Raw genomic sequence first — 12,964 nt, 5'->3', positions numbered from 1 at the left:
TATCTGATTGTTCCCTGTGCAAATCTCACCTCAGGAAAAATTAAATTATGTTTGAATTCAGCTAAAGCAAAGTATATCATTATTCCCTTTCGTTATTAAAAGGGATTTTTACTGTTTGTTTGTTAAAACTGAAGCGGCTGCCATGTTAGAGCCTTAGATGATTTAAAAGAAAATACAGAGTCAGAGCCATTTACAGTACAATTGGCTTGTTTAATGTGATTTAATTCCTCTTCTTGGCTTTGTCATATCACCAAATTATGTTTTCAGCCCCCCTCCCCTTTTTAATTCTTTCTTCTTTTTGTTATCAGCAGAATTGAAGCTGCTTATCAGTAACCACGACAACCAGGGTAAATACTTGTTTTAAAGCTGATGCACATTCAACCTGAATGGTCCACATGACCCAGAACATTCAAGAGGACGGGCAGCATGTGCTCGCGTCTATAATCAGTCTCCCCCTTCCCCCTGTCTCCATCTGTTTTAGAAAGCTAATAGGGCAGTTTAAAAACCTTTAATATCAGAGTGGTTTTCTGTAGCCATCCGTGGCTGTTTGGACGTGGGCTGGCCCATGTCTGTGACCTGAGGAGTAAGGAGAGAAGGAAATTTTGGGAGGCAGGGAGACAACTTCACAGCCCAGCTCTGAACTTGGCCCCAGCCCTGGCATTGGCTCACTTTTCTCGTGCTCCTCCAGCTATCGTCACGGCAGTCGCCTGCCGTTTGGCAGGAGAGTGAACCACTGCTTTGCAAACCCTCCATGGAGGGGGAAGATGATACCAGCCGGGCAGCAGCTAAATAAAATGACGGAGCGACTGGGATTGTGTGGGACGGGGAAAACAGTTGTGGTAGGAGAGAAGCCACAACACAGAGCCCCTGCCCGGTCCATCCCCTGTCTCTGGTGGAGGCAGGCGGGCTGGCTGAGGTGGCTGGAGACAGTCGCTTCCCTTTTGAGAAAACGTAGGAAATTCAGACTTACCCAGAAATTCCCACCGACAAGGATTTCTGCCTGGGCTGTTTGCTCTCTCCATTGCTCTCTTAAGTTGCTTGATGCTGTAGAATAAATCCTTTAAGCTCTCTCTGTCTCAGTTTCTCTCTCTGTGTAATGGGGATAATAATTTTTACTCATCTCCATAAAGCAGTTTGAGGCCTGTGGATGGAAGGGTTATATAAAAGCTGGAAATGACGATTGTCAGTCACTCTTCTTTTGCGTCTAGAAACACCTCATAAACCCGCTTCCTAAGGTGCAGGAGGATCCTGGGAGGCCAGGGTAGGAGCTGCAGTTATGAGGAGCTGAATATTGGATGAGGGTATGAAAAAGGATGTTGAATGCCTGGTTGGAAACTTTTTCAGTATTAAATTTCTTTCCTCTTCTTCAAAAATTGGATTTATGATTCGAATTCAGAGTGATTTAATGAGATAAATATTATGGAAGATTTGATTATATGGACCTACTGTCAGTCATCGATCAACATACGCTGTTTCGTCCCCATTAAGTAGGTCTAGAACAACACAGATCCAAATCACCGGCTGTAAAATGTTCTTCAACCATGCGCTTTAAGTACGCATTAGATGGTGCTGTCTTTTTTTTTTTTTTAATGACTGTATTGCTGTTGGGTTGAACAGTAGTTTCAATCTCCAGTAGATTTGTAAGTATTCACTTTCTTTCAAATGTTAAACTAATCTTAGGAATTCTCTGAATGGCTGATGCTCTGCTGGCACTGTGACAGAAGACAGAGGGCTGGGGAAGTGGCACAAAATTCTGAGAATTAGCTCTGTCTCCTCCTTACAAGGGAAGAAATATCTGATACATGCAGAAAGGCTGCGCGTTTTATTCTGTATATTGGCAGAAATGGCTTTTGCCTTTTGATCAATTTAAAAGCAAAATCAGGCAGGCAAACGTCCACGTAAGAAGTACAGGCAACTTGTTAACATCATCATTATCTGGTAAACATAAATGTAATCACTGTGTTCCATCCGTATCCTGCAACACGTTGCCTTTGTTCTTGATTGCATTAGCATTCAAATAGAGGGGGGTTCTCAAAGCAAGGATGAGTAGCATGGGTCCTGCCAACAAAGCAGTATCCCTGTTGTGTCAATAATTTACCCAAATTTATTTAAACCCAAAAACACAGATTTCCTGTCCCATCTCATGGGGTTAAATCATTACTGTATTTGCATTTGTCTGTGAGAGAAATATGATTCTTAGATTAATATTTTTAGGTCTTGTGATTAATTAGCCAGTCAAGGCACACCAAGTGGCATTACTAGAGCGAACAAAGACCGTGGGAATGAAAAGGCAGGGTGGCTTGGAAAAGCTGTGTTTGGTAAGTCTTCTTCCCTGATCACTGGAGAAAGAGTGGATTGGTATGCTAGAGCATGCAGAAGTAGTTTCGTGATGATGATGCAGCTACCTGAACTCCTCAGGTGTTGCTCCTAGCTCACAGCAGCCTGGTGCAAAGGGACGTGGATTCCTACTGGGGTTCTTAGCCTTGCGTCTGCACAGGGGATTTGATGTATGAAGTGGTCAAGCCGTAATTCTCCCATGAAGGTTATTTCATTAGGAGAGCCATCCTTTCTCTGACAGGAGTACCCAGAGATGTAGGTGATGATTGGCATTGCTTCTTGGCCAGCTGCAGTTACCTGGGTGATGATTTGGGGGTATTTGGCAGGTTATGACTGGATGGTGATATGGGAAGGTGTTTTCATTGCAAGATTCCTCTTAAAGGTTTTTAGGTCATAAAGACCCAGTTTCTTCTTCCTCCTTGTGGTTACTCTTTCGTTGTTCTGCTGTTTCTGTTGCTCTTTGACTTTTTGAGGAATTCAGATTTTTTAGGTAATTGTGTAGTAAGTTTGTTTCTGTCTGCTGGAAAGCTGTGCTGTCTCCCCTTGGGATGTTATTAGAACAGGCAGCTTTGAGATGTGCAGAGCCTGTCTGACCTGCAGTGGTTGGTTTTGAAGTGTCAGCTGCTCACATCTTCTTCTCGTCTACACCTGTCTTCTCATGCCTGTGCTGCAGAAAGTCCTTGCCAAAGGAGTGGAACAGGGGAAGGAGAACGGGATCCTATCTTAAGAGCTGGAAGAGCCGAAGTCCGTTGTCACAGATGAGATCAACCTTTTTTTATCTTGGTGGCGAGTGTATCTGCTGTGAGGGGATTTTTTTAGCATGCATTTGGACCATCACTTTGGCATAGGGCAGACTGCATTGTCACTTGGGTGGAATTCATTTCACTCACTTAATTTGATCTGCAAGTTAAGCCTCTAGACTAAGCTAGTTGTCATTGATGAGGGAGTAGTAACTCCAGAGAGAGTTGATCCATGTCTTTCAAAACAGCTGGTTGGAAGGAGATCTCTCTGACTACACAGGGATCTGCACAACTGTCATAGACTAAAACTGCATTATTAGATTAAACGAGTCCCATCATGTGTGTTCCAGTGGGTTGCTGAGCACCGGTCTTGGGAGGGCACTGACACCTGAACACTGCCGTGCAATAGTCAAGAGACATCCCGTCTTGGGAGTCACAGCCATGTTCATTCAGCATGGCTAACCCTCGCCATTCCCAGTCCCTCCGGACATGCAGATGCATCCGCCATTACCTCTGTATCTGCTACATATTGATGATATGGTCAGAGCCATGCATACAAGCAATGATAAACTAATTATGATATGTGCATCCTCTGGGAGACCCCCTTAGTAACGGAGGGTAATGGAAGAAGGCAGAGTAGCGAGGGCACCGTGCGGGAGAGGAGCCTGATGGACAGAGCCCTGCAACTTCCTTCGTTTTCACTCTATATTCCAAATAATTCCCTTGCTCAATTTGCTACCCACACACCAAAGTATTGTCCCATTTCATCTGGTTCCCCTGATACTTCCATTGCTTATCTTATGAAGATCTGTGTTAACATTTATCAAAACAAATGGCAAGCCTGGGACCTTTTAAGTAGTTTTTTTAGTTAATAAAACCAATCTTCTACTTCTGTTATGTTAAAAGTACATTATCTTTTTATTACAAACTCTCTACAGCTCTGTCTGTTTTCCTTCTTGGCAATTTCATGACTGCTCCAGTTGATTGCTGTATGGAGAATTACAAAATCATTAAGGGTGGGGTTTTACCAGCTGACTTACAGTACAAGCTATTTCTCAAAATAACCACAACAGTGCAATACTGATGTGTAATTTACGTCACAGTATGTTTTTATGAAATAGTTTGTGGCTTATTCATTTAGATTTAGAACTGAATATCTCTTCTCTCGCTTTTTAATCAAGCTTTCTTCTTTCTTTTTTTTTTTTACTTTTTAATATTTTCCACTCCTAGGCTTGGCTTGCCTCCAATTTACCAGCTACAGTGAGGAGGAAAAAAATGGGGTTTTTTTCTTCTTTTTTCTTTTGCCTGCAGTTTAACTGCAAGTGTGCTTTCCTCTTTGATGTGTACATTTGTGTTAACTGCCTCGGAAGAGATGGTAGATTTGTGGTAGAATATATTGCACAAAGGTAGAGCAGAGAATTGATAAAAGAGATGCAATAGTTTGGAATTTCAAACCGTAGCAAGCAAGTGACGCTACTTACCCTCCTGCTCTGGTACATTTCCTTTTTAAAAAATACTTTCTGTATAATGTCTTGTAATTAGAACAGGAAATCATTGAGTAACTGTAAGAAGAATAAGAGCACTTAAACTGAAAAGAAAATTACCTTCTGAGAAATTATATTCACAATTTTTTTTCCTTTAAATTTTTTTTTTCTTCCTTTCACATTACTGTGTTGGTAATGATAGTAACAGATGTATGTACCCTTATCTGTATCATTGTTCTGCTTATGTTTTCTAGGGAAAAAAAAAAATCGTTTTCAGTAATACAAAAAATGAATGGACAGAAAATGGGAAATGCCTAATTACAAAAAATATTCTGTGTCACAACAGAGTAGCAATTAAATTGAAACTTCAATATAATTATCAATAACAGTCGAGCCTGGAAGGGTGCCAGGCGCATAAAGTTGGTGTTCAGCCTTTATGTGGTTGCTAGGAGCATGGCGAAAAGTATAGAGCTTAGAGAAAGGAATGTCTAATGTAATAAAGTAACAGAAGGTAGCATAAATCATTGTGAGAGCAGTTCATATTGACATTATTTTACTTAAATTGGGTCGAAACTAGACATTTAGTCTTACAAGAGGCACAAATTCATATTTCTTCCGCAGAAATAACTCTGTGCTTTCTGGGAAGAAGTGGAGTGTGCTTTCCTAGCACCGGCCTCGTACATATTTGGAATCTTTTAAGCAAAAATCTTTAAATGTTTGTTTCTGTTGGCATCCAAATGCATTTGCACTAATACGATTAAAAGAACTAAAGGGCAAAATACTTGGCAGCTTTTGCAGTTGAGGTAATTAGGTACAGGAAGGAACATGCATAGTTTTTCCATCAAGCTCTATAAAATCCTGGTGTGAAGGTCTTTTTAAAGAAAAAAATGCTTACTGATGTTGAGAGTAGATTATGGCAGTTAGCAATAACGTTATAGGCTGATGTTTCCGAAACAAGCAAACAAAAACCGAGTTACAGTTTTCTATTTCTCTGCTCTCTCTGTAAATAGTTCTGGCTCTAGACGGATTTGTTAGGAATTCGTGCTTTTAGCAGGCTTTATTTTTTTTTCTTTTGGGGCTTTTAATTGTCTTGCGTTACATATTAAAAATGGTTGCGCTGATTTGAAAAGTCAGTTCTTGCATAGATTCATTGTGTTTGGCATTTCATGCATCTCTTACTTACAAAGACAACTTGAAGAACATGTAATCCAACATAAATGCCAGGCTGTGCCAAATCCCAGCTCTCTTTACCCCTCACAAAGGGAACTGTTGGATTACATCTATGCATATATAGGCAGCGCTTGGAAGGCAGGGGTGGAATCTTGCCTCCTAATTACAGTTTCTCTGTTTTCAGCCCTGAAATATATAAATAAATGAAAAATTAATGTTGGAGGGGGTTATTAAAACACACAATTATGATATAAGTATGGGATTAGAGTAATTTCAGTTGAGCCTTAAAAACAGTGTACTGTAGGTATTATCTTTTACCATGTACTCTCTGTTGAAGCTAAAATGAGATTCAGAAATACAGCATCTCGGTTTTCTAAGATCTCAGTTAAACGTTTTTAGAAATTATGTTGGGGTTTTTTGATTTTAATGGAATGTGATCCACGTTTTGATCTCTCCTCCTCCTAAGAGTAAATCATATTTATCAAAAATATTCAGCAATATACACTAAGCCCACCATTAAATGGCACGTGTTAGATTTTGCTAGAAGAAAAATACTTCTTCTCTGCGCTTGCATTTTATTAGGGATTGGTCTGCTTTGATTTCTCTTTTCTCATGTGGGCGTGGTTGAGAAAAAAAGTCTTTGTTCCAGGAACACTCTGTTTGTCTTTCACTAAACAAATCTTCAGTTTATTCAGCCTTTGTTCATTCTTAGATTTATCTATTGAACCTGGAGTGAATACAGAAAGGAAACAAATGCATCGTAAAGTACTCGTTGGAGTTGCACAGGCTTGTGTAAAAGTGATCCTGTAAAAAATTACTTAATTTATGCCAGGGGTTTGAGTTAAGTCGTCAGTTGTCAGGGGTAGAAAGTTTGTGTAGGTCTGCGCAGGGACTTGCAGCACATTTGTCTAGAAACTAATGGTTTACTACAAAGGCACATGGGACATACATTTATATACACCCTGTTTAAAAAGCTGACCACATCCTGGCATAAGAAAAGTGCTGTCAGATCAACAGATTCAGCTCACCACTATCTACACAAAGGTATAAAGTAGTAATAACTGCCAGGCAGGCATATATGAAACTCTCAAAGGAGCTAAAGGATGGATCATGTGCTTGTTAATTCCTAGAGCAGTTTTCCTGATCTGATTTTTAGAGTTTCCTAATAAAGGAGAGAGAGCCTTATTCCCAGGAGCAATTGGCTCAATCGTGCTGTTGTGTAGGCTTACGGGATACTTACTTGTTGAAAACAAAGAAAAGCATGACCACATCCTGATTGACCAGAAGAGGTTTTAGGGCCATAAATTCTGTTTTCTTAGAAAAGTAATGTAAACGCTGTTTACTAAAAGGTATTACTCTTACTTTTTCACTCAAATTGTTTGATCTCCCCACCTCTGTCAGGGTAGTGGGGAAAGTTCTGAGTTTTTAAAAGCGATGGCTTTCAGGAGCTATGCTTGTAAAAACAGTACTTCCCAAGTCCGTCTGCTGTGTTGATTTTTTTCGCAGCGTTGCATTCGTCTGCAGTGATGACATTCTAGGTGATGTATCTGCTTCCAGAAACTTCTTAAAATTTAGCCTTTTATGTGTCAACATTTCCATTGCCTCATGCGAATCAAGATGAGTTGTGCCATCGTATTTAGTTGGGGAGAACTGATCTGACATTTCTTTCAATATCTGAAGTGATTTTTACTTTAAAGGTAAGAAGGATGATTTCAGTATTGGTAATGGGATTAAATAGTAGACCTTTTGTCTCTGACAGAAGAAATAGCTGAGTTATTCAGTAATCAGAATACAGCAGAAAATGTAAACTGCATGCTCTTGGTTTGTCTTCATTGGCATGCATGGAAAGCCACGTTCAGTTACCCCACCTGAGGAGATAAATGAGCATAAAAAGAAGTGCTGTTAAGTACTGGCTGCATGCCTGCAAATGAATAATTTCTCATGTTTGCATCACTGGTTGGGTTTTTTTGCTGTTAGGTTTCCTGCTGGTTATCATATGATGAAACTTGATTGTGATATTTCAAAGTCTGCCGCCTTTATGCCTAATATAATCTAAAATCTGGGGGAATGGAAAGGTCTGAGCTCTAGATTGCTTTGTATTTTGAGCCCACATTTCGATAGTGCGAGCTGTTTGGAAATTCATTTGCTCGTTGTGCTCTGTAGGTGTTTTATTGAGTCCTGCTGCATTTGTAGTTAATATGAGGAAAGTTATTTCCACCTGTTGGGGTAGCTTAGCATCAATGACCAGGTCAGATCAGCCCAGCTCCCTGGCCCAGGGGCCCTTTGGTAGTTGCCAGTATCAGATACTTCAAAGGAGAATTAATAGCTGTATGCTCTGGGGCTTGTATATTATTATTTTTAAAAGATGTTAGCTGGTGTAAACATGAGTTCAGTAAGGCTGTATAGGGAGCTGAGTGAAAATGACAGATAGTATTTCTATCAAAGCAGCCAAGTTGGCAAAGTATGGAGAGCACTTTGATTCAGGCCGTTGGCCAACTTCTGCAAAGCAGTGTTTTCTTACTCATCCAGGTAGAGTTTGTGTGGGTAAGCATGGGAGAACGGAACAGAAAGCCAGAAAAGAAGCTGTTTCAATAAACATTTTTTTAAATTTCTATTTTTAACCTTTCTTTTGAAAACGACTGTGCTATAAAACATAGGTCTTGAGAAAGGACTGAACCAATGGGCCAGGGGTTTTCTGAGATGCTTGAGTTACAGCCCTTGTTTTGTATTTTTCTGACATACTAAGAGGTTTTTTTGTGTTTTTTTCTTCTTCCAGGTGAGGATGATGAAGATTCAAACCTGCTAATTCTCAGCTACCCACAGTACTGTCGATATCGTTCCATGTTAAAGCGCATTCAGGACAAGCCTTCTTCAATACTAACAGACCAGTTTGTTTTAGCCCTGGGAGGCATTGCAGTAACAAGCAAGAACCCCCAAATCTTCTACTGTCGGGATACATTTGATCATCCTACTCTGATAGAAAATGAAAGTATATGTGATGAGTTTGGTAAGTCACGTTACAGCTATTTTTTTTCTCACAGGTAAAGACATCTTTCTTCTTTTTAAGCATCCACTGATTTCCAAGGGGAAGATGTGATTCCTTTGAAGTGAACCAATGCTATTTATGTTTGAAATGTTAAGTACCAAATGTGCTCTTTCCTCTGTGAGACTGAAGGCTTCTAGCCACTAGTGATCTCAGTATTGCAACCTGAGTTTATCACGATCAAAGATAATGTTACATGGGTAGAGTCTGTAGCACAGTTACTCGGATTGAGTGAAAGGATCCCTTGTCTGGATTTGAAATTTATCTACCTTAACCATTCACCTATAGCCTATGTCCTTCCAGAAGGTTTACAAATCATGTTGGGTTTTTTTAATGTCATTGTTGGTGCAATATGCTAACAAGTGCAAAATAGGAGAGACTCCCTCTGCGTCCCATTGCTGTTGCAGAGCACTCATCAACCGCGTGTATGCTCCCAGGGCCCTGAACAAATGTCAGCTATAGCTGGTGTGTTTCTGGCCTTCCTGGAACATGGGATTTTTCATTGGGGGCTTTGCCAGTGCTAGGAACTTGATTGTACAACTGCAGAGGCACTTCTGGGAGGTGACCTCTTAATTCAAAGGGTATAGAGAATACTCTGCAGCTGCAGAGGGGTACGCAGCCCCTTAGACCTGAGAGAGAAGGCTGCAAGATTCAACTCGCGATAGCTGCCAGGTGATTTCACACCTTTTTTTTTTTTTTTTTTTTTTGTGTCAGATCAACCCAAGGGCAGCGGATGTGCTGCTGAATGTGTGGCAGAATGTGTGTTGTGTACACACCCGGGGTAACTCCAGTAATGGGTCCAGTGTAATTTCTTTAGCAGTGTACCTATGCTGTGAGAATTAAGTTTTATTACCCATATCACCAGATGGATGAGTGCTGTGGCTAATGCTAGCAAAGTCTGTTTGCATAGCGGTGGGTACACCTTTGCTGTGCGAGATCCCTACATCTCTGCAGGGAAGCTCTTGTGGTCTCTTAGAGAGAGAATTGCTGATTATGCATTTAATATATAATAATGGGAGTGAGAGGGGAGGGTTTCAACAATGACTGTAATGGGAGAATCATCTCCCCCTTTTTCCTAACTCTAGCACGCTGGCTTTGAGCTTGGCACCCAGTCCAGGTCTTGTTGTGTTGGCAGAGAAACGCCAACCCAACCAGTGGCATTGGAGCATTTTGTGAGTTAGTGCGGGACTGCTCCTCTGCTGGTACATGAATCAGCTCCTGACAGGCAGGAGCGATCCTTCCTCACACGGTGTCATCACCGGAGCACATTACTGCTGTGAATAGTTTTAATTTTGTAATGTCAAGCTTTTGCAGGATCGTGCCCAAACTGTCAAGTCTGCTCACACTCACACAAAACATTACAGGCTTTGAATGAACTATGAATAAAAGTGTTGGTTGCTTTTAGGGGGTGGGGGTGGTGAAAAAATGAATTAAATGCCCTGCAAGTTTGGTCCAGTAACACTACAGTATCATGTCGATTTTTATTTACTCTGAGCTCCAGCTCAGAATCTGAAGTTCAGTTTTAATTGACTATCCTTCTTATATAGGAAAGGTTATTTTAGGCTTGAAGGCGTTTGATGAGCGTGCCATCTGCTTTCTGTGGAGTATTTTATTCAGGGTCATTCCTTGATTACAGGTTTGTTGAAATAGTTGGATCCATAATGTAAGTGTATCATGGAATATTAGTAATAGATGAATCAAAGAGATGTGGAGTGATGCAGAAACCACGCTTAGTGAACCATAGCAAGTGCTTTGTTGAGTCTCTGAAAGCTGACTATGCCATTCTCTTGACCTTTGCAAGGCAATTATCTCATTATCAAATCAGAGCCACAGAAATCTTAGCCATAGAAATTCATAATGTGTATTTTAAAATTTAGTTTGGTTTAAGAAGCAGATTTTTTAAAATGCCTATAAAAACAAAAAACTACTACTCTTTATATGAAAGTAATGATGTGGTAAAATTTGCACGCCCTGCTGTGTTAGGAAGAAAAAACTGGCCGATGTATGGTTCTGTTTCTGTATTGCAAAATGTATGGTGTCAATTATACTACCTTTGTTGAAGACAACAGGCAAAGGGCTATTTTATCCTTCTCTTTGCTGGCGGGACAATAAAATGTACAACACTTCGTTACACAAACAGTTTACATTGGTATCATGTAGATTGATGTCACATGTGGAAAGTGATGACTGCTAAAGCTAAACAGAGGCAGGGTGGTACAGTAGATAAATGGATTACTCTAAGGCACTGGTATTTATCAGTCAAATCTGAGGGGAGACCAGATTACAGAAATGTGACTAAAATTCTTAAAAGGTGTCTACAAGGAGATGCAGACACATTTAATTTGAAGGGCTTGGCTATTTCTTAACTTGCAAATGAAAGAAGTGTGCAGAAGGAACAAGATAGGAACACCTGTATTTCCCCATCACCTGAAATTCTCCAAACTCTAAAGCAAGTACAAAGTTTGGGAAATATGGTCTACTAATGTCCTTATGTGAGAATGCTGGCTTCTGATATGGATACCAGGTCTTCTTCAGAAACGTTGCTGTTGGGGAAGGTGTTACACCTTCTCTGAGCGTTGGAGTACTGTGCAACAGGTACAGCACTTCACAAGTGAGACACCAGAAACACCTTTACAAAGAGCCCCATTCACCGCAGCGTGTAAGCTGTTGTCCTTGTTAGGCAGTTTTAATAGAGAAAATTTTTTTTTCCAGGAAGTATTGTCTCTACTTTTATTATACATTTTTAACAAAAACATTTTGTTCAGCTCTGACTCCTTTTCATCCTCCCCATTTTCTTCGCCGTTCTGTGGGGGTTAACAAAAAATAAACAAAGCAGGAAATGAGGGAGAAAAACTAAGTTTTGTTGTCAATAAATAATGGGGTTTTGGTGTGGGATTTTTTTTCTTTTTTAAGTAGAAAAGGTATGTAGATGCTGTCTGTCAGCTCCTGCAGATGTGGCTGGAAGAGATGCTTTGATGCTTCAGGCAGCCCCGTGTGGATGGCCTCTGTATTTCCATAGAGCTGTAAGGGTTAGGCTGCGGTAAGCTTTCCTTGCGGCTTCAGCATGGGCTACCACAGACAGTACCTGCTGCTGACACTGCGGCTACCTGTGTCTGCATCCGTCCTGCCTGTGCACTGCTGTATGGCACGTGCCCAAGGGGTTTGGGCAGGAATATTCAGGTCCGCTTTTCTTGCAAAGTCCTTTTCTGCTTCTCCTCTAACTTGGTTCGGTGTGCCACAACGTCCCACTGAGGAGGCCCTGGAGAAGTGGGCTGCCGAGGAGCCGACTCAGCAGCTGGAAGGCTCAAACATTTGCATCTATTTCTTTGCAGCCTGCCAGGGAAGGACTTGCTCTCCATTTACAGAGGAAAGACTGCTGTGAGTGGAAAGCCTCCCGCTCCCATTCTTGTTGATGTAACTACTGATTAGTTAATCTAACTGCCTTGGAGGGTTCCCCTCCAGAATGCAAACAGGCTCAAAAGCTTGCTTCTGTTCCGAAAGCAGAAGACATAAGCCATGCTTGGATGTCTTGATGCCAAAGTTCATGGGTATGACCGCAGTCATATGTGTACCTGTTCCCCTCCTGAAGTAAGAGCAATTAGAGGTCCTCACCAGCACAAAACAGTCCAGGTGGATAACAGAATGCCGGTGTCACTGTCCAGGAACAAGAAATCTGAGATTTTGAACCTGCATGGAAGGCTGGAGTGGAGTTCTCCATGGTCGAACTGAAGCACAGAGGCTTGAGCCTTGCCTGGCAGTGCCACCAGCCCGTGCAGGCTTGCAGATGGTGCTGAGCTAGGGCCACAGGCAGACCTCGGGCTGGACCCCGGCAGCAGTGGCAGTGGAGTCCCTGCCGTGGCCCCGCGGGCTGTGTCTGCCTGTCCGAGGGAGGGATGGACCTGTTGGACACAGCAGGCTGAGCAAATGGGATCAGTCCTCTTCATGGCCTCGTTTTATTTCTCTGCACAGTCTAGAGTTCACCTATGCATTCCTTTATCTAACTGCTCCTATTAATTGGCACGTGGAAAAAAAACAAAACCCTATTTCCTCATTCCCCTGCACCCTTAAATTAAAAATAATATGTACTAGCAGAACAATTCATTTCTCTTCAACTCAAGATCACTGGGAAAGACATTTTTCAAAATCCTTTTCATTTATCAGCCTCTGGGGTTACTGTTATTGAATAACTT

The 12,964-nt window shown here is 41.3% G+C and overlaps 1 protein-coding gene across 2 annotated transcripts in view; it reads left to right on the top strand.

The window, feature by feature from the left end:
* The window catches only part of ARID5B (AT-rich interaction domain 5B), a 120,277-nt gene that overhangs the window by 40,554 nt on the left and 66,759 nt on the right, over positions 1–12,964 (top strand). For both annotated transcript variants that reach the window (XM_059821268.1, XM_059821267.1), the window contains one exon: positions 8,508–8,738. In XM_059821268.1, the coding sequence (XP_059677251.1) occupies positions 8,508–8,738 (231 nt within the window). The remainder of the gene's footprint in view (positions 1–8,507; positions 8,739–12,964) is intronic.

The sequence above is a fragment of the Gavia stellata genome, chromosome 9, assembly GCF_030936135.1.
Source record: "Gavia stellata isolate bGavSte3 chromosome 9, bGavSte3.hap2, whole genome shotgun sequence".
NCBI classification, from domain to species: domain Eukaryota; kingdom Metazoa; phylum Chordata; class Aves; order Gaviiformes; family Gaviidae; genus Gavia; species Gavia stellata.
The sequence above is the reverse complement of the archived record's forward strand: the minus strand, read 5'-3'. Positions and strand labels throughout refer to the sequence as shown.